Source organism: Phyllopteryx taeniolatus, chromosome 1 (assembly GCF_024500385.1).
Source record: "Phyllopteryx taeniolatus isolate TA_2022b chromosome 1, UOR_Ptae_1.2, whole genome shotgun sequence".
NCBI lineage: Eukaryota > Metazoa > Chordata > Actinopteri > Syngnathiformes > Syngnathidae > Phyllopteryx > Phyllopteryx taeniolatus.
Window position 1 is genome coordinate 49,675,426 of NC_084502.1, and position 24,683 is coordinate 49,700,108.

Here is a 24,683-nt window from a genome sequence, read left to right on the forward strand (position 1 = left end):
CCACCAAGTCTCCTTCTCTCCTTTCCTGCCAGAAGATACACCATACACCAATTACTCTCCTGCCTGCCTCTCTGATCACCTTGGCTGCAGTGGTCCAGTCTTCTTCTCCTGTCCACCGAGAGCCTGTCTCACCTCTTCCCGAAAAGCTGCACAACACTCGTCCTGTCTCAGCATACATCACATGGTTCCCTGCGCTGCCTTTGTTTTCCTAATCTTCCTCCCCACCACCAGACTCATCTTACACGCCACCATCCTATGCTGTCTATCCACACTCTCCCCTACCACTACCTTACAGTCGGTAACCTGCTTCAGATTACATCACAAAATCCACCTGCGTGCTTCTACCTGCGCTCTTGTAGGTCACCCTATGTTCCTGCCTCTTCTGGAAAAAAGTGGTCATGACAGCCATTTCCATCCTTTTTGCAAAATCTACCACCATCTGTCCCTCCAAGTTCCTTTCCTGGATGATGTACTTACGCATCACTTCTTCATCACCCTTATTTCATTCACCAACATGTCCATTACAATCTGCACCAATCACGACTCTCTCTCTGTCTGGGAAGCTCAGAACTATTTCGTTTAGCTCCTTCCAGAATTTCTTTTTCACCTCTAGGTCACATCCTACCTGTGGGGCATAGCCACTAATGACATTACATATAACACCCTCAATTTCAAGTTTCAGCCTCATCACTCGATCTGATACTCTTTCCAGCTCCAATATATTCTTAGCCAACTCTTCTTTTAAAATAACCCCGACTCCATTTCTCTTCCCATCTACACCATGGTAAAATCATTTAAACCCTGCCCCTAAACTTGTAGCCTTACTGCCTTTCCACCTGGTCTCCTGGACACACAATATATCACCCTTTCTCCTAATCATCATGTCAACCAACTCCCAAGATTTTCCTGCCAGTCCCAACATTGAAAGTCCCCACATTCAGTTCTAGGCTCTGTGCTTTCCTCTTCTCTTTCTGCCGAAGAACCCGCTTTCCACCTCTTCTTCTTCAACCCACGGTAGCTGAATTTCCACCGGCGCCCTGCAGGCTGACAGCGCCGGTGGCGGACGTTGTTAACCCGGGCCACGGCCGATCCCTCCACACACCATCCCCCAAAATTAAAAAGAAAGCCTGTTTACAGCCAAATAACACACACACACATGAACAAAACACACAACAATAGTTTCGCTCCCACAAGCTAGACACCCACACAGCTATGTTCATTTTATACCTTAGAAGATGACTGGCAAAAGATAAAGTGCATTTTGGTTACTATTTCTATATTTGTCTGGTTTGAGTTTTTTGTTAGAATTTACATTTTATTGAGCAATGCTCAGATGACACCTTTCAATTTTTGGGCGTGGAGGGAATCCCACAAACAAAACAATGTTACCATGTCATTACTTTACCAGACTGCTATTACATTTTTTTATTTGCGCTGTGCCTCCGATCATAAGGCAGTAGTTTGATGGGAATGTTCCTTAGCAAAGAATTTCAAAGAAAAGCAAAACATTGTTGAACACAATTATAATGACTAATTTCTTTTTTGTCAGGCTTATTAAAGATGCACTGGAATCCAGAGCATGCCCAGCCCCTCAGCCAGTGGCCTGAGCAACACCTAGACGTGTCGTCCACCACCTCTTCACCGGCAGACAAGTCGGAATCCTACTCCGGTCGTAACCGCAGCTCCTACTCTTGGGCCAATGACGACATCTCCGCCCTAACGGCTTCCAATCTGTTGAAGCGCTATGCTGAGAAGTACTCCGGCGGACTGGACTCAGCGTACGAGCGGGCACATGCTGTGGGCACCTACCCAGATCCGGGTGCCTTTGGAGGCCTCAGTGGCCAGAAGACTGAACTGGAGCCCTGGCCACTGACAGACAGCACTGATGCCTCCTATTCTCTCGTGCCCCGCGGAGGGCACGAAAACCTGTCCACTTCAAAGGGTGTGGCCACGAGCGCTGGCCCTGCCGGGATTAGCAGTGTGTCGGTGGTGAACAGCAACCTCTCAGACTCCGGCTACAGCGGCAGCAGCTCCTGCAGTGGTTCCAACGACTACCCCTCCAGCTATAACAGCAGCTATCTCTCATCTGGATACTGTCCACAACCCGGTGCAGCACTTCCTCCTGCCTCCCTTCATACACTCCAATCCACCCACACTCTGGTACCCAGCTATAGCCCTACCACACCTGTCTACAGCTACCCACCCAGCACATACCCTGCCCAGAACAGCATTGCCCCCAGCTATAGCCACACTACTGCAACATTCTTGCCCTCAGGTCTGCCAGCGCCCACTCCTGTTCCCCCCAGGCCATCAGTGTTAGGAGGCAGCTACAGTTACCAAAGCACCAACATTGGCACATCGGAGTCTGGTGGGGCGTTGAAAAGAAAAGCATTTGACATGGCTGTAGAAGAGAATGAAGTTGGGGACAACGCTTGTTACAGGAAATTCAGCTATGACCCATTGAAGCCTGGAGGAAACTCGCCATACAGCGTGAGTGACAAAGCAGAGTGTTGCGGAAACAGCTTCAGCAGTTCGGCAAGCAGTACAGATCCACAAAACTTTAAGCCCAACAAGCCCTCCTCGCAGCCCCTGGTATCTCCTCAGTATGGGCCAGCCGGAGAGTACAGTCCTCCGGCTGGCATGACAGGAGATAACACAGTGGCGAAGCAGGCCTTCACCCAACAGCAGAAGCACCAGCAACAACAGCGCTCTAAGGCCCAGAAACGCTCTTCATTGTGTGGTGTCACTGTTGATACTCTGGAGAGTCTGGATCCATGTGTGTTGGACCTTATTAACAAGGAAATTTTGGACTGCAGCCCAGCCCTAAGCTGGGGGGAGTTGGCTGGCCTCACCCATGTCAAGGCTGCCTTGGAGGAGGACCTGCTGTGGCCTGTGTTGAGGCCCAGTCAAGTGATACAGCCACCAAGACGCATCCTGCTGTTTGGTCCCCATGGAGGGGGTAAAACCACCTTGACTCATTCTCTGGCTTCACAAATCGGAGCTTCCCTCTACCGGCTGAGTGGCACCTTGTTGACCTTGAAAGGGAAGGCTGAGGCGGAACAAATTCTGGGGTCTGTGTTGCAGGTGGCCGGCGCACGGCAGCCATCAGTGGTGCTGCTCAGCCAAGTGGAAACCATGGAAGAGGAGGGCCTGAGAGAGACACTGCGCAACTTCTTGGAGAAGGCTCAGCTGAGCACAGGTTTGGTGATTGTTGTGTGTGCCACCAGCAGGCCAGATCTGCTGCAAGATGCGCTCCATCGTAGTTTCGCCAAGCGCTACCACGTCGGCCTGCCAGATGTGGGCATGCGTAGGCAAGTGCTGCTGCAAGCGCTTTCACCTCATGGCTACAGTCTGAGCGAACGGGAGCTGATCGTGGTGCTGCAGCGCACTGAAGGTTACTCCGTGTGGGAACTGCTGCAGCTTGTCCAGCAGGCTCTCTCCTCTGCATCAGCCCCTGCTGGAGCCATCCATGGCAAACCCCCAGCCTTCACAGACTTTGAAAATGCTTTCTGCAAGGTGTGCCCACACAGCACGACAAAAGAACCGGACACTAGTATAGAGTGGGGCAAGCTGTATAACCACTGAGGAGTCAGCCAGTCACTGTACTCTGACCCGCTCCTTGAATGTTTGGTTCTTGGTTTTTTTGTTTTTGTTTGTTTTTTAAATAGAAATCATGCATCCAAAAGAGCCAGCCAAGCTACGACAAAGCTGAGAACAAATTAATTTTACCTGCATTTGTTTGGCTATGAATATCCACAGTATTTCCTTTTTTTCACCCAAAGAAAAGAAATGTTAACTGACCTTTATGAGTGGTGCAGTGTCTAAATGGAAAATCAGATAGCTATTTGGATACGCTCAGAGATCCAGTTTAGCCTGGGTCCAGGACAATATTAATGATTTGTTGTTAGATGACGTGGCCCAAGGTAATGGATAATCAGGGTTGGAAAATCCCCCCATTTTTCGGCTTCTCTCAGGATCCTATTTATTGAGAGTCCACTTCCATGTATATGCTCAAGCTTGTGTTTATCTTTGCTTTGGGATCAACAACATTCTTTGACCAAAAACACAACAAGCCAAATTGTTTTAATCAAACCGGATGGCAAAAGCCCCTATGCTAGCTAGCTGCTCGCCAAATACAGTAACAGTTACACCATCCAGTTAAATGTTCTTTACACGTCTCTTTATTGATTTCACCACAACACTTACGCTTAAATGTGATCAAATAGTTGTTTTATTCCCACTGGATTGCTGTCCTTAAATTTTACATCCACCACAATGAATGGCACGCACATTCCTCCTCAACTGCTGTGGTCCGACCTGCACATCGTGTCTTTTTCTGTTTGTTTTCTATGTCGTCTTGTTGAAATGCTCAGGAAAAATGTCTTTACCTCATAAATAAGAAATAAAGAATGTATGTAATCTTTAGGGTCTCTGGTGAGAAGTGAGGAGAAAACCTCTTAAAAGACCCTTTGCAGCTGGGCTTTTATCCTCGGGAGAGAAACTTGAATTTGGTACAAGAGTCACATTGAATGTAATTCAGGTATTTCAATATTCTGATGTTTGATGCCATAAATGCATGTATTATTACCACCCCAATTCCAATGAAGTTGGGACGTTGTGTTAAACATAAATAAAAACAGAATACAATGATTTGCAAATCATGTTCAACCTATATTTAATTGAATACACTACAAAGACAAGATATGTAATGTTCAAACTGATAAACCTTATTGTTTTTAGCAAATAATCATTAACTAAGAATTTTATGGCTGCAACACGTTCCAAAAAAACTGGGACAGGTGGCAAAAAAGACTGAGAAAGTTGAGGAATGCTAATCAAACACCGGTTTGGAACATCCCACAGGTGAACAGGCTAATTGGGAACAGGTGGGTGCCATGATTGGGTATAAAAGTAACTTCCCTGAATTGCTCAGTCATTCACAAGGAAAGATGGGGTGAGGTTCACCTCTTTGTGAACAAGTGTGTGAGAAAATAGTCAAACAGTTTAAGGACAATGTTCCTCAACGTACAATTTCAAAGGAATTTAGGGATTTCATCATATACGGTCCATAATATCATCAAAAGGTTCAGAGAATCTGGAGAAATCACTGTATGTAAGCGGCAAGGCCGAAAACCAATATTGAATGCCCGTGACCTTCGATCCCTCAGGCGGTACTGCATCAAAAACCGACATCAATGTGTAAAGGATATCACCACATGGGCTCAGGAACACTTCAGAAAACCAATGTCAGTAAATACAGATCGGCGCTACATCCCTAAGTGCAACTTGAAACTCTACTATGCAAAGCAAAAGCCATTTATCAACAACACCCAGTAACGCCGCCGACTTCTCTGGGCTCGAGCTCATCTAAGATGGACTGATGCAAAGTGGAAAAGTGTTCTGTGGTCCGATGAGTCCACATTTCTAATTTTTTGGGGAATTTGTACACGTCGTGTCCTCCGGGCCAAAGAGGAAAAGAACCATCTGGACTGTTATGGACGCAAAGTTCAAAACCCAGCATCTGTGATGGTATGGGGCTGTGGGTAACATACGCATATGTGAAGGCACCATTAATGCTGAAAGGTACATACAGGTTTTGGAGAAACATATGCTGCCATCCCAGCAATGTCTTTTTCATGGACGCCCCTGCTTATTTCAGCAAGACAATGCCAAACCACATTCTGCACGTGTTACAACAGCGTTGCTTCGTAGTAAAAGAGTGTGGGTACTCGACTGGCCTGCCTGCAGTTCAGACCTGTCTCCCATTGAAAATGTGTAGCGCATTATGAAGCATAAAATACGACAATGGAGAAGCTGTACATCAAGCAAGAATGGGAAAGATTTGTACCTATAAACGTTCCCAAACGTTTATTAAATCTTGTTAAAAGAAAAGGTGATGTAACACAGTGGTAAACATGACCCTGTCCCAGCTTTTTCGGAACGTGTTGCAGCCATAAAATTCGAAGTTAATGATTATTTCCTAAAAACAATAACGTTGATCAGTTTGAACATTAAATATCTTGTCTTTGTAGTGTATTCCATTAAATATAGGTTGAACATGATTTGCAAATCATTGTATTCTGTTTTTATTTGTTTAACACACCATCCCAACTTCATTGGAATTGGCGTTGTTTATATGAATATATTAATGTCTTTCTTTTATGTTTCTATCCTTTATTTTGAATGTAGTTGATGGTGGGATATTGATTGTCTTCAAGAAATATCATTATAGGCTACAAAACTTCATTTTTGTTGCACAAACTGCTTTTTGTTCTAGTTTACGATGAAACAGTGAGATTGTGTAGCTTTCAGAAAAGTCCAAAGTGTTTTTAGAGTGTGTCTTTATTTAAAGTGAAGCCAACATAAATAGAGCATTACACTTCATCGCTGTTATGTTTACTCTCAGAAGGGCCGGATAGTCATCCATGAATCAATTTTTTATTGCGCTTGTCCTCATTAGATTTGCGGGTAAGCTGGAGTCTACCCCAGATGACTTTGCAGGTGGCATACACCCTAGGCTAGTTGTCAGCCAATTGCAGGGCGTATAAAGACAAACAGACATTCACAATCACATTCAGACCTACAGGCTATTTAGAGTCTTCAATCAACCTACCACACATGTTTTTGGGTTGTGAGAGGAAACCGGAGTATACATCTATGGAAGATTTTGTCTTTTGTTAACCTAAGCTAATTTTGGGCAAGAGAGGTGCGGTACACCCTAGACTGTTCGCCAGTCTCAGAGCACATATAGACAAACAGCCACTCACATTCACACCTATGGACAATTTAGATGTCCATCCATTCATTTTTTTTACCGCTCATCCTCACTCGTGTCACGAGCGTGTTGGAGCCTATCCCAGCTATCTTTGGGCGAGTGGCGGGGTACACCTCGAACTGATTGCAAGCCAATCGTAGGGCACATATAAACAACCATTCACGCTCACATTCACAACTACTGGCAATTTAGAGTCTTCAATCAACCTACCAAGCATGTTTTTGGGATGTGGGGGGAAACCGGAGTACCCGGAGAAAACCCACGCAGGCACGGGGGAGAACATGGGAACTCCACACAGGCAAGGCCGGATTTTACTCAGAAGTGTGAGGCAGATGTGCTAACCAATCATCCACCAGGCCGCTCAATTTAGATGTCTTCAATTAAATTAATTTAAAGATGACTTTTGGGAAGAGAAGAGGGGAACACCCTGGACTACTTCGTACAATGAATGGACAGAAGTCTTGGGACACACCACCAAATCAATTATTATTATCACTCATAATCAACAGCCAATCACAAACTGGGCAAGACACCTCCCTCCACCCCTCGCAGTAAAAATTTTGGACAACTAAATGTTGGACGCAAGAGCTTTGGTTATTTTATCAGGCATGTTTAGATGAGTTTGGTGTGGAGGAACCCAAGAGCCGTCACCTCCCTCTTTGGGATGAGGTAAAATCAGCGTTTCCTCCATTTTCATCGTCAGGTGTCCCAATACATTTGGTCATATCCCTTTTCACCCAATGAGAATTATGTAATATTTCTCCTTCTGTCCCCTCCTTTCCGCCATAATTTTTTTCTCTCCCAATGCAGTCTCATTAGCGACAATGCACAGTGGCCATGCAGTGTCATATCTTCTTCCCCCATACCATGGCACCCTTCGCCTTCCCTGAAAGTGCTATGATTTATGTTTCAGTCCACCCACCACACCAGTTCAAGCACAGTGACCAGCCTGCATACTGCAAAGTGAACTCAAAGTCAAACTTGTGATTATTCACAAATATTCACCATGACTCGTAACAAGAGTACTTTGTCCAAAAAAAATAAAACTGTTTTCACTTTTTACACTTTGTTCGGATCTGTAACGTTGTTCTTGTATAATTTCTGTAACAACATCTACCTCATTTTTTTTTTGCGACATATTGTACATGAAAGTATTTATTTCATGTCTTTTTTGATGTTGCTGTTATTTGGAAATGATAATGTTCTTGAACTGTCACGGTCTACCTCAGAAAAATACTATTTTAAAGAGAAGAGTATCACAGAAATATTAAATATTGTTTGTCAATATTGCTCACCACTTAATGCTTTGCTTATTTCCATGATTTCCAAACTGCGATTGCAAACTATTGATATTGTGATGTTGTATCATATTGTTGCTTCTTGTTTTGTTTTTAACCTGTCCTGTTCAGCTGCATAGCCATGCAGAATGGTGGATCTGTATGCCTTTTGTGCTGGAACAGTTTTGTTGTACAACAGGGGCATTTGAAACACTCCCTCTGTTTTATTTATTCATTATTTTTTAATTATTCTGATGTTTATTCAAAATGCAGCCAGACAGAAATGGGTTGTAGGGGATAGACAGAGGAAGAGAACTGATATGGGGAATAGGGGTGTCAACCACAGCAGAACGATAGTTAGTCTAGATATTTGACTACAAGTAACATTACGAAGTCAAATCACGATCTTCTATATGGACGAGGGGCGCGGGGCACCCAGTGAGGAGATGGACCAGGTAACCAATAGGACAAGATGGGAGAGGACGGAAAAGGGTTGGGTAGGACAGGACGTGGGAGATGAGCAAGGCAGCTCTACTGATGCGTGATGTGGTGGAATGCTTTTATAGTGTCTAAACACCTGTAAGAACCTGTGAGTTGATAATTTAATACAACCTGTGTTATTGTTAGTTGTCCCAGCATGAGCGATTCAAGCTTGTAGCTTGTCAATGGAACTTATTAGTGAATAAACACCATATAACATGCATGTTAGTCAACTGGTGTATGGAGTTGCTGTGTCCGGCCCCCTCCACCCACAAGGGGTGGCTGTGCAAGCACGCCCGTCCCGTGGCGAAATCAGCTAGGGGCATGGCACCCAATCCCTAGGACCCAAGGCAGTCCCCCAGCCCAACCAAAGCGACCTCACCAGCCCACAAGGGAGGGGACAAGGGGGTCACACTACATTGACGTGAGGGTGCCAGAAGAGATGAGAGGAAGGCTGGGGGACCACCATCTCCCCATGGCCCGACAGCAGAAAGGGGGGCAGGAGTCAAGCCAAGATGATGAATACCCGACTGGCAACCATGTACTGTGATCACTGTACTGTGTGGTGGGGTGTCATGCATTAAAATTTGGGAGACTGGTGGTGGTGAGTCAAGACGGTCACGGGACAATTATGACCCGCAACCGACATCTCCACCCAGGCCAACCAGATCCCCAAAGGATGTGCGAATGTACGTGGTGCATTAAAATCAGAAGGAGAAAGGCAACTGGCCGACTGTCCTCCCCAGCCGGACACTGTCAGGTGTATGATGCATTAAAACTGAAGGACTGGCTGGGCAGAGAAGAGGAGCCAACAGACCGGAGACCAGCAGAGATTTGGCAGGACCCAACCCGGCGTTCGCATCATCATGTATAGGGCCAGCCCCCAGCCCCCTAAATGAGGTATGAATGTGCCGAATGTGAAACAAAATGTGAAGAGTGCGTGAAGTATGAGGCTATACTCCTGCGGAATGGGGCCAGCGGGCCCCTCCCCGGCACCCAGGGACCGAGAGCTGATACGGGTTAGCGTTTCGTATTTATTTTAGTCTTCAAACCAACGTAAGAGCCGATATCAGAAAAAAAAGCTTAACATTGAGCTACAACTTCAACAAAGGTCAAACTAGAAACTTTCCATCGCAATAAATTGGGACAAAATTCACATAAACACTAACTCATCGGTGGGTAGGTAAAGGAATCAACGTTGTATATGATTTGGTTCCATTCATTACTATTTTTCTTACTGTCTCGGTTAACTTTCAAGTTAAAAATTCACTGGTGTTGTGTGAAGTTACTTTTCGTGCCAAAATGCTGAGTTCCAGTGCGTACCCTTCAAAATAAAAGGCTACACGCTTAAAACAGGAACTCAAGTTACAACTTGCACATATAAACCATTTGACGTGATAAAACAGTCCCAAATAACTATTTTAACAATGCTATATTTAACTGTTCACTGAAACCTTGATGTAAGAATATTAAGTCAATTGAGTTAGTTCCACACACATTGCCTTTTAGTTCACAGGTTTGATATTGATACTGGTTATAAAGAACCTCCAGTCAAATGTTAATTTTAGTCTATGCTGCAGGCTTCTAAGGAAATGGATGTTCATAATTTGGACACCCTTTATTTAATCCATCAAACTTTTTTTTGACCTAGCCCCCGAAAAGAATCAGAATCGAGAATTGTTTGGAACCGGAATCGAAATGAGGAACCGGAATCGGGACTGGAATCGCTCAAATTCAAATGATGCCCAACCCTAGTCACATTACATTTCCGTGTGACATTATTTCCCAGGCAGACAAGAATCAAGGATAAAAGTTTACCATTTTAGTGAAAGGTTACCAGTTTTTCCTTAGTGTTATCTATTTGGTTATTACATTTAGCAGAGATATTTTCTAGTGTTATATACTATACTCTATGACAAAATTTTGCCATTGGTTGATGTCGGTGGCTCGTTTATCTTTCCAGTTTAACAGTATTGTTTTTTAGCGATTGCTAAAATTACAAGTATCGGTTGAGCTTGTTTCTTTGGTAGGTCTATACCTTTAAGATCACGCAATAGACAACGATTAGGAGAAATTAGGATGCTACAGTTCAAAGCTGAGGAGAGTTTCTGTGTAACTACTGACCAGAAGTGCTGTACAGGTGTACAAAGTCAAAGAGCTTTGACATTAAATTAATGCATTAGTTTTTAATAAGTGATGTAGGCGGTCAATTCCACTTTGTTCCCATGTGCTGAAGTTAAGGGGTAATTTGTTAGTCTCAAAATCGGGATCTTTAGGGATGTCAAGCCACGTGGTTTGATTGGGCAGGGCGAGTCTACTTGTGGTATTGTGGTGGTTGTAACTCAGAGTTGCGCTTAGGGCTGGTGTGTTGACTAGCCATTTGGTACCAACAATTCCTGTGAGAGTAGTAGTGACCTGGTAGTGAGGTGTAGCTTCTGCTCTACGCCGCAACCCATCCTTCATGGACTTGAGGACCCAAATCCCATCCACTACAGCTCGAATGAACGGCTTTCTGGGACGCAAGTAATGGATGTCTTTTGTGAGGATGCACTTGTGCAAATTTGGCGCCAGATACAGATCAGGATTACTATCATGATAGGCGACTACTGCAGGAGTAGTGACTCGGACGTAAGTGTCGCCCTGCCAGATGCCAAGGTTAATTCCATCTTTTAAGCAATATATGTTGCGAGAGTCGATAATTGGGAGAGTAACAAGGAAGGCTATTTCTCAGAACTCAGGGTTGATATACAAGACGGTGGAACTCCCGAGAGAGAAAGCCAAGTGGGCTTAGACAGGACTAATGGGGCTTGCTAGAGCTTTAGAAAGGATGCTTTCGACTAAGCTCAGGGGTACCAAGTATGGAGGAATTCTACCCAATTGCTAAGTTGTCTATGGGTGAAGAGATTTCACGTAACACGTTATTCATCAATGTGGTAACAATCTGTGTGTGAGCGTAGTCCATTTGGACCACCGACAGCAGTTGACTTATGCTCTGTCTAGTTTGGTTCAGGATGACACTGTTGAATGTTGAGGATCAGGATAGTTCCCTGGAGTGTCTCGCCTAAGGACTGGAGGTTCGCGGTTTGTCTATCCATGCTGCATTGGATGGTAGGAATTTTGCTTTGGAGTTCCCCAATTTGTTTCTTCACAGTATTTAAGGTAATGCCGTTAACTGTGGAGGTTCCTATGCTAAACAATGTGCCAAGCGATGCGGCAGCCATGAGTAGGCCCCCTACAAAACGTTTTGAGCATCTGGAGATTCCGCTGATGTTGGCCTGAGTGACGGCAAGTTTCTCTAATTGTTAGAGCATGTGTGTAGTGTCGGAGGCAGCATGGTTGATATTTTTGCTGGATGAAGTAGCTCCGAGGAAATTAGTTTTGGTGGCCTTCCTGACGTGTTTCAAGTACACTTCTCGCGGTTCGAGGCGGAGGAATACTCCAACAGTTGGTGATAAGCAGCCCCAGTTCGTCTTTCAAGATGATTCCAGAGGTGGGTCCCGGCCAAATAATTTCTGGTTGTGAAGTAATGGTGAGCAGATACAGCGCGAGGCTCAGCAGCAGCAGCCTTTTTCCCTGGCAACAAAAGAAGAACAGGTAGGTGACTTTACTGACTTGGGTCGGTCTGGTGTCTAGATTCAAAGCTTCCAAACCTTGAGGTTGGACCTCTGAGGACAACCAGTTTTAAGATCATGTGTCCAGGTCTTGATCACATTTGGTGTTGCAAACCTAGGTTGTGACAATTTAGCATCCCTGTGGGACCGGATCTACTGGTCCCTTGTTGTTGGGATCGTTGGGATTCCAGTGAGGGACTCAGTGGTTCCTCACTGGGGACCATGGGACGATGTCTCCTTATTTGATTGCGATGAACCCACTTTAAAAGCGTGCCCTTACGGTCTTTGTTCATTTGAATTTGGTAAGCGACGGGCGAAGGTTTGTTCACAATTTGGTAGGGTCCCGCCCACTGGGGAAGGAATATATGAGATATGGGATGGAGGGTTTTCTGGTTAGTGTTGCCTGGTTGTGCAAACAGGTAATACCACACCTTGTCTCCTATTTGGAATTCATCCTGTGAGGTTTACTGGTCATAATACGCCTTCTGGCCTTCTGCACTTTTCCCCAGGTGTTGCTGGGCAAAGGCGGAGGTATCCTTTAAATGGGCGTGTAGGTCGTTCATGTATTGGTGAGTCGTATAGGCGGTGGCTATGTTGGCCTCACCAGGTTGGCACAAGTGCAGAGGTAGTGTCATTTCAAAAGGAGACACTCCTGTGCACTCGTGTGGGGTGGCTCTGATGGCCATCAGTATCAATGAGAGTTTTGTATCCCAGTCTTTGTGGTTTGAGGTCACAATTTTTTTTTAAGAGACTCACCACTGTGCGGTTAGCACGCTCGACCTGCCCCGACGACATCGGGTGGTGGCTGATGTGCAAGTTGGACTCAATCCCAAGGAGCAGCCACTTCTTGTACCACCTTGCCGGTGAAGTGGGTTCCGCATGTCAGAGTTGATCCGAGAGGGCGACCCATATCTGGAGAACATGTGGTTCATCAGCAAGTAGGCGGTAGTTTGTACCGTGTTGTTTGGTGCAGGCAAGCACTCTATCCATTTGGTGAATGCACATGTGACTGTGAAGAAGTATTTATTTCCTCGTGTCGATTTGACCATTGGTCCCACCCAGTCAATCTGGAGGTCAGACCAAGGGAATGCAATTGCTCTTTGTTGGAGAAGTGCTCTGTGGTTGGGGTTGGTTGGCTGAAATTGGCAGCATACCAGGCAGCCTTTGATGTAGGCCGCTACATCTTTGTGCATGTGTGGCCAGTATACTACTTGGCGCAGGGCCGTGGTTGTTGCTTTCACGCCGCGGTGTCCTGCACAAGCTGTGTCATGGGCGTAGGTCAGCATCATCCCGCTTTGGCTCAGAGGGATCACAAACCTAGGTAGGAAGTGGTCCTCAGGGACAGAAACTAGTAGGCCTTTGACCAGACGCAGCTTGTCCCTTTTTAGCCACAAGTCCACAAGATCTTGGTCAGCAGTCAGGTCGTCCGGAGAGACTGGGTTAGATTCAGAGTCGGAGAGCCAATTGGAGAGTTTGGCGAGTGCCGGGTTCCTGGATTGTTGGGCGGTCAAGTCAAAGTCACGAGACGTAGGGGAGCAAGGTATTGGGCCGGCAGAATCATCGGAAGTGACGACAGGTGCGACGGAGGCGGCCCGATGCCACGTGACTACAGTCACCGATGGGTCGGGTGGGATGGGAAGCCATGAGACGTCAAACTGCCATGGGGTACCATGAAGGGCACATTGCTTTGCCAAAGAGTCAGTTGAAAACTTTATCGGGTCCCAGAATGCGAGAGTGACCTCGGACTGTCTTCAAGTAGACATGCATATTGTTTGAACTAGATGGTTGCATGTAACGATGAGATCCCTGTGTTTGACCGGTTTTCGCCCCGATGTAAGGAACCCATTGCTTTGCCACGTTGGTAAATGGCAGCCGAAGGTGAGACGTGCATACTTTGAGTCGGTGCAGATAACCAAGGTGGTGATTTTGTGTTTCACTGCGATGGCTAGTTATTAGGATGCCTGCAATTTCAGCGTATTGTGAGGAGTGTGGGCCCAATTGGAATTGTTGTGGTTCGCACGGCATGTTGCCAACCCATGCAATGTCGACGCCAGCATGCAGCTGCGCCTGGTGGAGGAAGAAACAATCGTCCACATAAGCCGTTCATCATGTCGCCGGACGCATTGTAATCGAAATAACGATGGCGTGTGAAAAGAGGCAGCGGCAATGCAGGGGTGGGAGGTTCTGTGGGAAGTTCGGTAGACAGATAATTCTGGCAGGCGGCCAAGCCCGATGCCAAGGGGAGTCTGGAGTTTTTAGCACAGCGGACTTGAACATTGCAGCTTTGCAACGCCATGAGCCAGGCCGCTATATGAGCGTTGGTGACGGTCCCTTCTGTAATGCGTTGATTGTTAAGGAAGGCAACCGGATGGTGGTTCGTGTCAATGGTCACTTTTTGGCCTCCAATGTAGTTGGAGAAATGCATGATGGCCTGGATCGTGGACAGCACCGCTTTTTCACATTCAGAGTACTTAAGTTCAGGACCGTTTAGAGTTTTGCTCGCAAAGGCCACAACGTACTTGTCTCGGTCGTAGATTTGGTAAAGACTGGCGCTCAGGCCATGTTCCGAAAAACCTGCGTCGAGAAAAAATTATTTTTCGCTGTAAGGGTATGCAAGACATGGGGTTAGCCGTTCTTTTAGGGACTTCATCGTGGCTTCTTGCTCGTCACCCCAAATGAAAGGAGTGTCCTTTTCAGGAGTTTGGTAAGGGGGCGCGCAATATCAGCAAAGTCTCCAATGAACTGCCGAGAATAATTACACTAGCCCAGAAAACAGCGAAGTCTGGACACATTAGTGGGAGCGCTTATGTTTAGGAGGCCCTGAATACGGCTGGATTGGAGTTGAATGCCATTCGGGCCAAACAGGTGACCGACATAATTGTCTTTTTTGCAGCACCATTGTCCTTTTAGAAGGGAGCTCCTGGCTCCGGTCGTCACAAAGTGGTCCGCTAAGGTTATGGCGAGGTGAGGACATCATGGGGTCGTTCGGGGTCACAGAGGGATTGGACAGGTCGTTAGGGGAACAACGGAGGTTCCCCTAGTTGACCTGCCGCATCCTCTGTGGCTCCGTCCAACCCAGTCAGGCCTCGTCTTAATGACGAGTACCGCTTTTTTTCTTTGGACACGCTGCGGACCACCTCAAGTAATTCTTCTGCCACGACACTAAGTTCCCTTTGGGAGCTGTTAGCACGGGGGCCCTTTTCCCGGTTGTCACTAGTCGTTTTAGGGTTTCGGTTAGACGAGTCAGATTTAGGCTGGTCGTTGCGTGTACCCTGTTTTGACGAGAATTTTTGCCGCAAATTAGAGTTACGGTCATTCCACGATTTTGATTTTCATTGGATTGGCGTTGTTGGGCGGCACGGTGTGCGATTGGTTCGAGCGTCTGGCTCACAGTTCTGAGGGCCGGGGTTCAATCCCCGGCCCTGCCTGTGTGGAGTTTGCATGTTCTCCCCGTGCGTGGGTTTTCTCCGGGCACTCCGGTTTCCTCCCACATCCCAAAAAAAACATGCATGGTAGGTTCCCGACACCGCATAACTTGATTTAAACTCACTCCAATAGTAAACAATTAGTTAACGGATTCTTTTACGAGTGGAGTTATTAATTAATAGGCGGCACGGTGACTGACTGGTTAGAGCGTCTGCCTCACAGTTCTGAGGACCGGGGTTCAATCCCCGGCCCCGCCTGTGTGGATTTTGCATGTTCTCCCCGTGCCTGCGTGGGTTTTCTCCGGTTTCCTCCCACATCCCAAAAAAAACATGCATGGTAGGTTGATTGACAACTCTAAATTGCCCGTAGGTGTGAATGTGAGTGCAAATGGTTGTTTGTTTGTATGTGCCCTGCGATTGGCTGGCAACCAGTTCAGGGTGTACCCCGCCTCCTGCCCGATGATAGCTGGGATAGGCTCCAGCACGCCCGCGACCCTCGTGAGGAGAAGCGGCTCAGAAAATGGATGGATGGATGGATGGCGTTGTTGATTACGGGGACCATTGATATACGCGGGCCGAGATTGGTTGTTTGGATTAAACGATTTATTTTGGTTGTCGGCTTTAACATCGCCAGAACGTTGTGTGTGGGTTGCACGCGTGTCACACGTAGCTCCCTCTAATTCCATTTGCGGCGGTTCATTTGTGAAGAAGACACTTGAGTCTTGTGCTTTAGAGGGAGGGTGAAATTTTGGTCCTCTTCCATATTTGGTTCGTTTAAATTTCCGAAGTACGCTTTACTCAATCGGCACTAATAAGCTTGTGGGGTCTCAAATCTCCCCTGGTTAACGGTGAGGGTTGCAGACAAGCCGGTTGCGGCCTTTGGATCATCAAATTCTTGAGACAATGCTTGACAGAGAGCCGGGTAATCAGCCAGCACATGAGCTGGTTGTCGTTCAATTAAGCTACTTACTTCTCGGTTAGACGTAACTTTAATAAGGTAAAGTCTGTCATCAGTGGTAGCAAAAGGGAATTGTTTAAGGTGAAATTCAGGTCTCTAAGGTACGCGGCTGTGTCGTGTGACATGTTCGGTTTAGCTTCGAACCTCGAAATGTTGCGCGCAACTTTTCTAAGTCTTTTAGAGTCATAGCTGGAGCGGCGCTGGGTCCAGGGAGAGTCAGGGGTGAGTCAAAAAGGGACGCTGACGTGAGGTGGTCACCCGGTGTCCCCCGAAGGTGGGTTCCGGCCCAAAGGTTGGAAATGTTTTGTAGGGCTCTTTGACGCCTCTGGCGAGGGAGGGCCCGCGCCCGGCTGTCTGTAGCAGGGGCCGGAGTGATGGGATGAGCTAAGGAGTTGACAGACAGCTCTCGAGTTAATTGTAGCTCTCGCCGGACATGGGCTAACTCATCCCCTTGGTCCCAGAGCTGGAGGCGGGACAACTCCGTCTCCAGGACCACCATCTGTGTCTTGAGCTTGTAGGACTGTTCCATCTCTTTGGAGCGTTCTGCTTTGAGCGTTTCGGTACGTTCGGTGAGCCACTGGATGTCACCGGAAGTTTGACGCAGCGGAAGAGTTGCTTGCTGGTGTTCGGCCCGTACTTCAAGCATTTGGTCATTCGACGGTCGGTCGAATGTGTGATGTTATTAAGGACTTCAAGGCTAGCATCTTTGACTGATTCTGCATAGCCCGGGACGAGTTTTTTTGTTCGATTGGTCACGAGCTCTTCTAACGTGTCAAGATTGTCATATTGGCTGTGGCTTTCTGAAAGTTCCGCCATAATTGCGTTGCGTGTGCAGTAGCTCTACATTGTACGCAACTGGATTGTTAGTCTTGTAAGTTCATTTAAGCGGTGTCTCTAATTCGAGATAGATGGACAGTACAAGCAGGGTAATTAATTGTTCAACAATTAAATAGCATTCGCAAATTATGGTGTGAGGGTTTATCATGTATCTTTAAAGGTGTTCGCGAATGTGTGTAGAAGTGGTGATCGAATCGAATAAAATTGGTGACATCGTCAAATTTTACACACAAAAATTATTCGATCAAATTCAAATTAACGCATGGGTGTTGTCAATTTAATCGTTGATTTAAACCAATTGCGAGGCCACTTAAGTGGAGTGAAACGAATCAGCTTAACTGAATTTGAAATTTCGACTAATTCAACCAATTTATTAAGCTTTGATAAACAAATTACATTTAGTTATGATTAGACAAAGAAATTGACTTGACTGTGTGTAATGGCTATAGTTGTTAGTCAATTCAATTTGTGAAATCAATTTAGAACTTCAGCTAATTCAAACAGTTTTATTTCACTTTGGTAAAGAAGTTAAATACACTTAGGCTTGTGAATTAATTAATTGATTGTATGACTTACAATGATGTTGGCTTTGGCAGAGGAGACAAGGCAAAACAAACATCCATTCATTTTCTGTACCGGTTTATACTCACAAGGGTAGCGGGTTTGCTGGAGCCTATCCCAGCTAACTTCGGGCGAGAGGCGGGATACACCCTGAACTGGTCGCCAGACAATCGCAGGGCACATATAAACAAACAAGCATTCACGCACACATTCACACATAAGGGCAATTTAGAGTCCTCAATCAACCTACCACGCATGTTTTTGGGATATGGGAGGAAACCGGAGTGCCTGGAGAAAACCCACTCAGGCACAGGGAGAACATGCAAACTCCACACAGACGGGGCCTCAGAACTGTGAGGCAGATGTGCTAACCAGTCGTCCACCGTGCCCTCATGGTAAAACAAACAAAAGAGAAAAAACTATTTCAAATAAAAATAAAAAATTAAAAAAAGAAATCCTCCCCCAAAAAAATCAAATCAGGTTTTTCCTTTATTTCTTTTTTGTTAAAAAAAAACAAAAAAAAACGAAATGATTAAAATTAAACAAGCAATTGATTAATACCATCCATCCATTTTCCAAGCCACTTATCCTCACAAGGGTCACGGGCGTGCTGGAGCCCATCCATCCATCAATTTTCTACCACTTATCTGAGGTTAGGTCGCGGGGGCAGTAGCTTTAGCAGGGACGCCCAGACTTCCCTCTCCCCAGCCACTTCATCCAGCTCTTCCGGGGGGATCCCGAGGCGTTCCCAGGCCAGCCGAAGGATGTAGTCTCTCCAGCGTGTCCTGGGTCGTCCCCGGGGTCTCCTCCCGGTGGGACGTGCCTGGAACACCTCCACAGGGAGGCATCCGGGAGGCATCTGAATCAGATGCCCCAGCCACCTCATCTGGCTCCTCTCGATGTGGAGGAGCAGCGGCTCTACTCTGAGATCCTCCCGGATGACCGAGCTTCTCACCCTATCTCTAAGGGAGAGCCCGGACACCCTGCGGAGGAAACTCATTTCGGCCGCTTGTATCCTGGATCTTGTTCTTTTGGTCACGACCCACAGCTCGTGACCATAGGTGAGGGTAGGAACGCAGATCGGCAGGTAAATCGAGAGCTTCGCCTTTCGGCTTAGCTCCTTCTTTACCACAACGGATCGATACAAAGTCCGCATCACTGCAGACGCTGCACCAATCCGCCTGTTGATCTCCCGTTCCATTCTTTCCTCACTCGTGACCAAGACCCCAAGATACTTGAACTCCTCCACTTGGTGCATGATCTCATACCCGACCTGGAGAGTGTGCCTATGCACCAAACAGCAGTTCAGAGTACCCACCCTTTTTGGAGTCCTTGGAGGGGGTGCTGGAGAGCGCACCCGCCGTGGACTCCATCGTTCTGCTGGGGGACTTCAATGCTCACGTGGGCAATGACAGTGAGACCTGGAAGGGTGTGATTGGGAGGAACGGCCCCCCCGATCAGAACCCGAGCGGTGTTCTGTTATTGGACTTCTGTGCTCATCACGGCTTGTCCATAACGAACACCATGTTCAAGCATAAGGGTGTCCACATGTTGGATTTATCTTACCCAACATTATAAAAATAGACACAAAAGGAATGAAGACGCTGGTTTCTTTTTCTCATGAGGAGGGCGTATGGCAGATTGTTCAGATTACAGCCTCTCAACACGCTCTAAACAATCTCTCCCGTCGCTCCTGTTTTTATTTGAAATAGGGAGGTTTTACAAGACATAACGTACTAAGCTACAAGACACAACACACTAAGGGTAGGGTTTCAAGGTGAAGACATGGCACCAACACCTGCCACGTCCCCGACCACGTCCTTGGTCAAGGATGATTCCTGCTGAGTCATCTTCTTGAAGGCGAGACATCTTCCTTTCTCAAAATCGTCCATAATCCTAATGCAAGCTAAGCAAATAAATGATAACTTCTACAATATATTTAACATTTCCCTCCTGTTTATCATGTATTGCACAAATTATCATATCATTTTACAGTCACTTCATTTCGATTTTTTAACTGTAGAATCATTTTTATGAAACAAATACATTTACACTCAGAGTAAACTTGTCATACATGAATGTTGTAGTTTAAACATCGTAATCACCTGGATCAGGAAACAAATCAGGTAAAACAACATCATCATCATCATCATCATTATCAACATCCAATAAAGGATACATCTGCTCCATACGGTTCCATGTGGGTAATTGCTGTGGTGATTAATCTACTGATTAAAGCCCGAATGCATGGGATACAACAACATCCACACTATGTCAGAATGATATAAATATTGGTGAAATTAGGGTTTTGTATTTACCAAAAACGTCCATCCAGCTGTCCCACAAGGAGTGTTGATTGAGGGTCCGTAGACCATCGATGGCTCTGGTCAGGCTGCCATCTGAAGCAGTATTGTTTGTTCTCCAAACATACCGCAAACACCTCCCTCTCTTGTGAGGAGCATGTCGACAGCTATGCGGTTTTGGAACGTCCTTGAGCTGCTCATGCACAGCTTCCAACCCACTCTGAGTCCAATTTCCTAATCTCTGTACATTGAAGTGGATATAGTTTATCCCAACAACATTTTTATTAATCGTACACCACCAGCATATGAAGTATTCAAATCCTCCTGCAACTTGGTCAGCTAATTTGTATTGATTAGGAACCCCACGAGGAACACCTATGGCGTCGATTTATGTTTTATGTTGGATAATTTTGCCTCTGCCAGGATAAATCTCTTTTTTGTCAATGTTCTAGATTGGACAAAAACATTGGTGCTCTTTCCATTAAATCTTGAACAGGCATAGGGTATACTGACACATGCAATATCAAAGTGATAATAGCGCACAATCCAGATATATCTTTAGGTAATCTATCAAACAGTCTATCATTTCCGCACCACCACCAGATGTCGCTCCGTGATAATGGCATAAACTTTGGTCCGAGTTTTAAGGTTACTTTACAGTGTGTCGTTCAGTGGTCCTAATTTTTTGCCTTTACTAATCATGTTTATACAAGTAAAATTATTCGGTGCTACTAAAGTAGAAAACATTGGTTTGTGTTTATCTGCTTTTGTTACGGGATATATAGGATCCCATGATTAACACCTCTCAGTTGGTACAGTAGCATTCATTAATGGAATAATACAATCTTGTGATAATTGTGCCGGAACTATGCGCAACAAAGGCCTGGGACCCATGCAAACCACACAATCTTTTCTCGTTACATTTGCTGCTTGTTCCACCAATAGTAACCAATTGTTATTTTGTCCTGAAACTCCTGTGACAACAAGGAACCAATCATCAGTAGTTATGTTGTTAACCATTAAAATTTGTCCACCTTTCTTTGAAGTTTTCAATGGCATTTCTGGTTTAACACGGTTCCCATAACAGAATGCTACTCGGAATTGGGGATCTTTTCCGCCAGAATATGCCCACAAACACACTGGGTGACTTGATTTGTATTTCAATATTAAACTATGGGCCGTTTTGCTTATGTTAAACTTATTTCTATGTTCTTTTGCTGTTTTTAGTGACCAACTGGACCAATCATAATCTGTTTCACCAATGAGGTGTTCCCATCCAAAGCCTATAGTTGCATACCAGTCATATCCAAATCCCCAATTCTGCCCATTCTCTTGAGCATCATTGGTGAGAGCCGCATATGGAATTATGATTAAAGCAGTTTGATTTGGGGGGGCACAAAATATTAAACCGGTTTGCCACGTTTGGAGGCCATGCCCACAGTTCTGATAATCAGCTCTACTCCTTTTGATTAATGATTAAAAATTTTCCATTATTGGGTTCGTCATATTGGTCCAGCTGGTAGGTGATTTTCTATCTAAAAAATTGGTTGTATCATTTAGGGTGGGACGTCCCATGTACCACATAAACAAAACCAACACCATAGTAGCCAAAGTTGCTACGTAACAACTTATCGAATCTCGTAACTGTGAAAGAATTATAGTTATCATGTTTAAAGCATATTCATATTTTGTAGAAATTCGCCCACGCAGATTTGTGGACGAGACAAGGAAGCTGTCTGGTTCACACTTCCTCAAGCAGATGTGTAACTATGCTGACTGTTAAAAAACTGTTAAAATTACAGGAAACGATCTAAGCATTTTTCCGGTGCACCTGCGCATTTCGGTAAAGTTCCACTGTGTTGCATGCTGCTTTGCTTGAAATAAATAGCGGACGAGGGCAGCAATTCGTTGACAGTCTTGGTGAGCACACTCTCTCAGTGAGTTGCTCTGCTGTCCCTCGCGAGCAGAAAGGACAATCTTGGTTGGTGTGAGTTCACTTCGATACAGTCCTCAGGCTTGTCTCAGTTGTTTTGAAGAAACTTCTCTGACATTCTAAAACTTGGTCCTTCGCGCCGGATGACAACGTCTTCTCTTCGGTGGCTGATCGACGACGACTGACAACGGTGCACCGTCCGAGTCTCCAGGAGACCCGGAAAGTCCTCCTTTCCACGAGGCCAGTCCTCGGACATCTTCCGCCAGGAGAACACAAACGTCATCCTACGAATTGCATCTCAACCAACGGAGAGATTGTCACAGGTCAGTGTTTGTATAACACGGAAAATAGCACAGAATAACTATTGTCGAACGACTAGTATATTTCCTATTTTCAAAAGAATTAGATAGTAGGAAGATCGCTACTTCCGAAGAGAAACTTTTAGTTTCAGGACACAGAAACTGATCAATCTGTGAGAATGAATGTGTACAAGAGTGAATGTCCAAAGTTTGGGAAATCTAAAACTGACCAAGGGTTGTGAGTAAGAACACCCAGGAATACCTACTCCGAATTGGGAGTAGAAGCTTGGTATTCGACCCGAAGTCAGGTACCTTGAATTTTTCCCAAAAGTGAGGAACCATATCTAGATTTTTATAAAAAATAAGACCTTCAGAAATGGCGGCAAAGTTAACCAAAAAATCCAATTGTCCATTTTCCGAGGCTGAAGTAAAAGAAAGGTGCTGTTTGGCTGAAATTGATTACAAGGGTACAACACAATTCACCGGAAAATGGCAGAAAAAGTACGGATTTTCTGGAAATGTAGACAACTGTGAAGAATTGGACAAACTTCTCAGTAAATTATCTCTCAAAGACAGACAGAAGAGAAAAGACAACACCCACGGTAAACAGTGGTTTTGTTGTAAGGCCCTTTTTGATAGGGCCAGACAAATTCGAAGTCGTAGGACTGCAGAAAAGAAAAAGAAAATGGACGACGACTTGACCACCACCGTCGCTAATGCAATTAATCAAGATCAGACCGTGACACAAACATCACCACGTCACGCTCTAACCACAATCACGGAATCTGACAATATGATACCAAAGACACCCAAACAAAATGTATACCGTCTTTGCCATCATATTCTCAGGTGACAGGTAAACTGCCTGATGAAACAAACAAAAAACCTCCATTTGACTTGTCCAAATTATCGCCCAAAAAGCAACAGTGGTTCTGAGAAGGCAAGTGTTTCAATTGGGGCGTAGAAGGTCATCGCGCTCGCCAATGTAAAGCCAAGGCCAAGCCTAGTCGACGCCGTGTTGACGATTCATCTGATGATGAATGACTAGGCCGGGACTCCTGAGGGGCCGCGGACCGCAGATTGGTGTCCGACCCTCTGAATTCCTCCTCCGATAGTGACAATGATGAAGATGTTGAGGAAAACATTAAACACATGTTCGACCTCGAGAATTACTTAATGCGTCATCAGACTGAACCCCTGATGAAACCAGAACTGACTTTACTAGTCCAAGGAAAACCAACCGTTTTCCTGGTAGACACAGGCGCTGATGTAACCGTTTTAGGAAAATGGGACCCTGCGACAGTTAAACCAAGCAGAAAAAAGGTTTACATGCGCGGAGCTCACGGTTTAGTTCAACCCTTAGTTTTGTCCCATTCCATTTAGTTGCGGAGCCCCGATGACCCAAATAAAAAGGCGTGTGTAGAAGCAGTTCTACAGCCACGGTGCTCGTTCAATTTATTAGGCCGCGATGCATTGACACAATTGGACATTAGCATCACAGTCAACAAACAGGGGCAAATGGAAACAAGCATCAACATTCGAGAAAATGAGGCACATTATTATTGGTCGCTGGATTTGCCCGAGGAGGAATGTGGCATTGAGAACTTACTAGAAGTAGCTCACAAGAGGGTCCGGCCTGGAGGCGACATGCAAAACCGAAACAATTTGCATGTCACCATTGGGTACAAAGAATCCCTGGGCCCTGATCCAGATTACACCAAATTGGTTTTGGGATTGGCTGATCAACAAGTGCAGGTCAATTACCTTTATTGGAAAGGAAAGTGGTGCTTTGCCACTGTTAGACTCACTGCAGAAGTGAAAACGCTGCTTCCTCCTGGGCAACATCCACACATTTCACTCGCAAAGCCAAAGCAACGAGAATGGAGAGACACGAACGATTTGGCCGGAGCAATTCCACATGAAATTTGGGTCCCGTCACAGAAATTCACCGACGTTGAAGAAACAGAATCAGGATGGTTCCGATTGCATGTTCGATGGAATTTTTATACGTTTGCACGAGTCCACTAAAGCTGATTAGCCGAAGTTTATGTGCTCGCCCCTGTTGAGGAAGATGCCATTTGTCATCTCCCATCCGGGCTGTGGAGCACTGGACCCGCTGACGTTGGACTCATGACAAACTCACCGCCAGTAATTATACAGGGAAAAACGGAATATCGATCAATAATTCGACAATACCCGCTGAAAAAAGACGCTGAAATGGGCA

General features: G+C 45.6%; 1 protein-coding gene across 4 annotated transcripts in view; it reads left to right on the forward strand.

Moving 5' to 3' along the window:
* The window catches only part of fignl2 (fidgetin like 2), a 543,953-nt gene that overhangs the window by 46,963 nt on the left and 472,307 nt on the right, over positions 1-24,683 (forward strand). For 3 of the 4 annotated variants that reach the window (XM_061747733.1, XM_061747755.1, XM_061747746.1), the window contains one exon: positions 1,550-7,837. In XM_061747733.1, the coding sequence (XP_061603717.1) occupies positions 1,550-3,585 (2,036 nt within the window). In that variant the 3' untranslated portion in view covers positions 3,586-7,837. Of the gene's footprint in view, positions 1-1,549; positions 7,838-24,683 lie in introns of those variants that run through there. The other variant, XR_009784572.1, reaches the window with a different exon arrangement.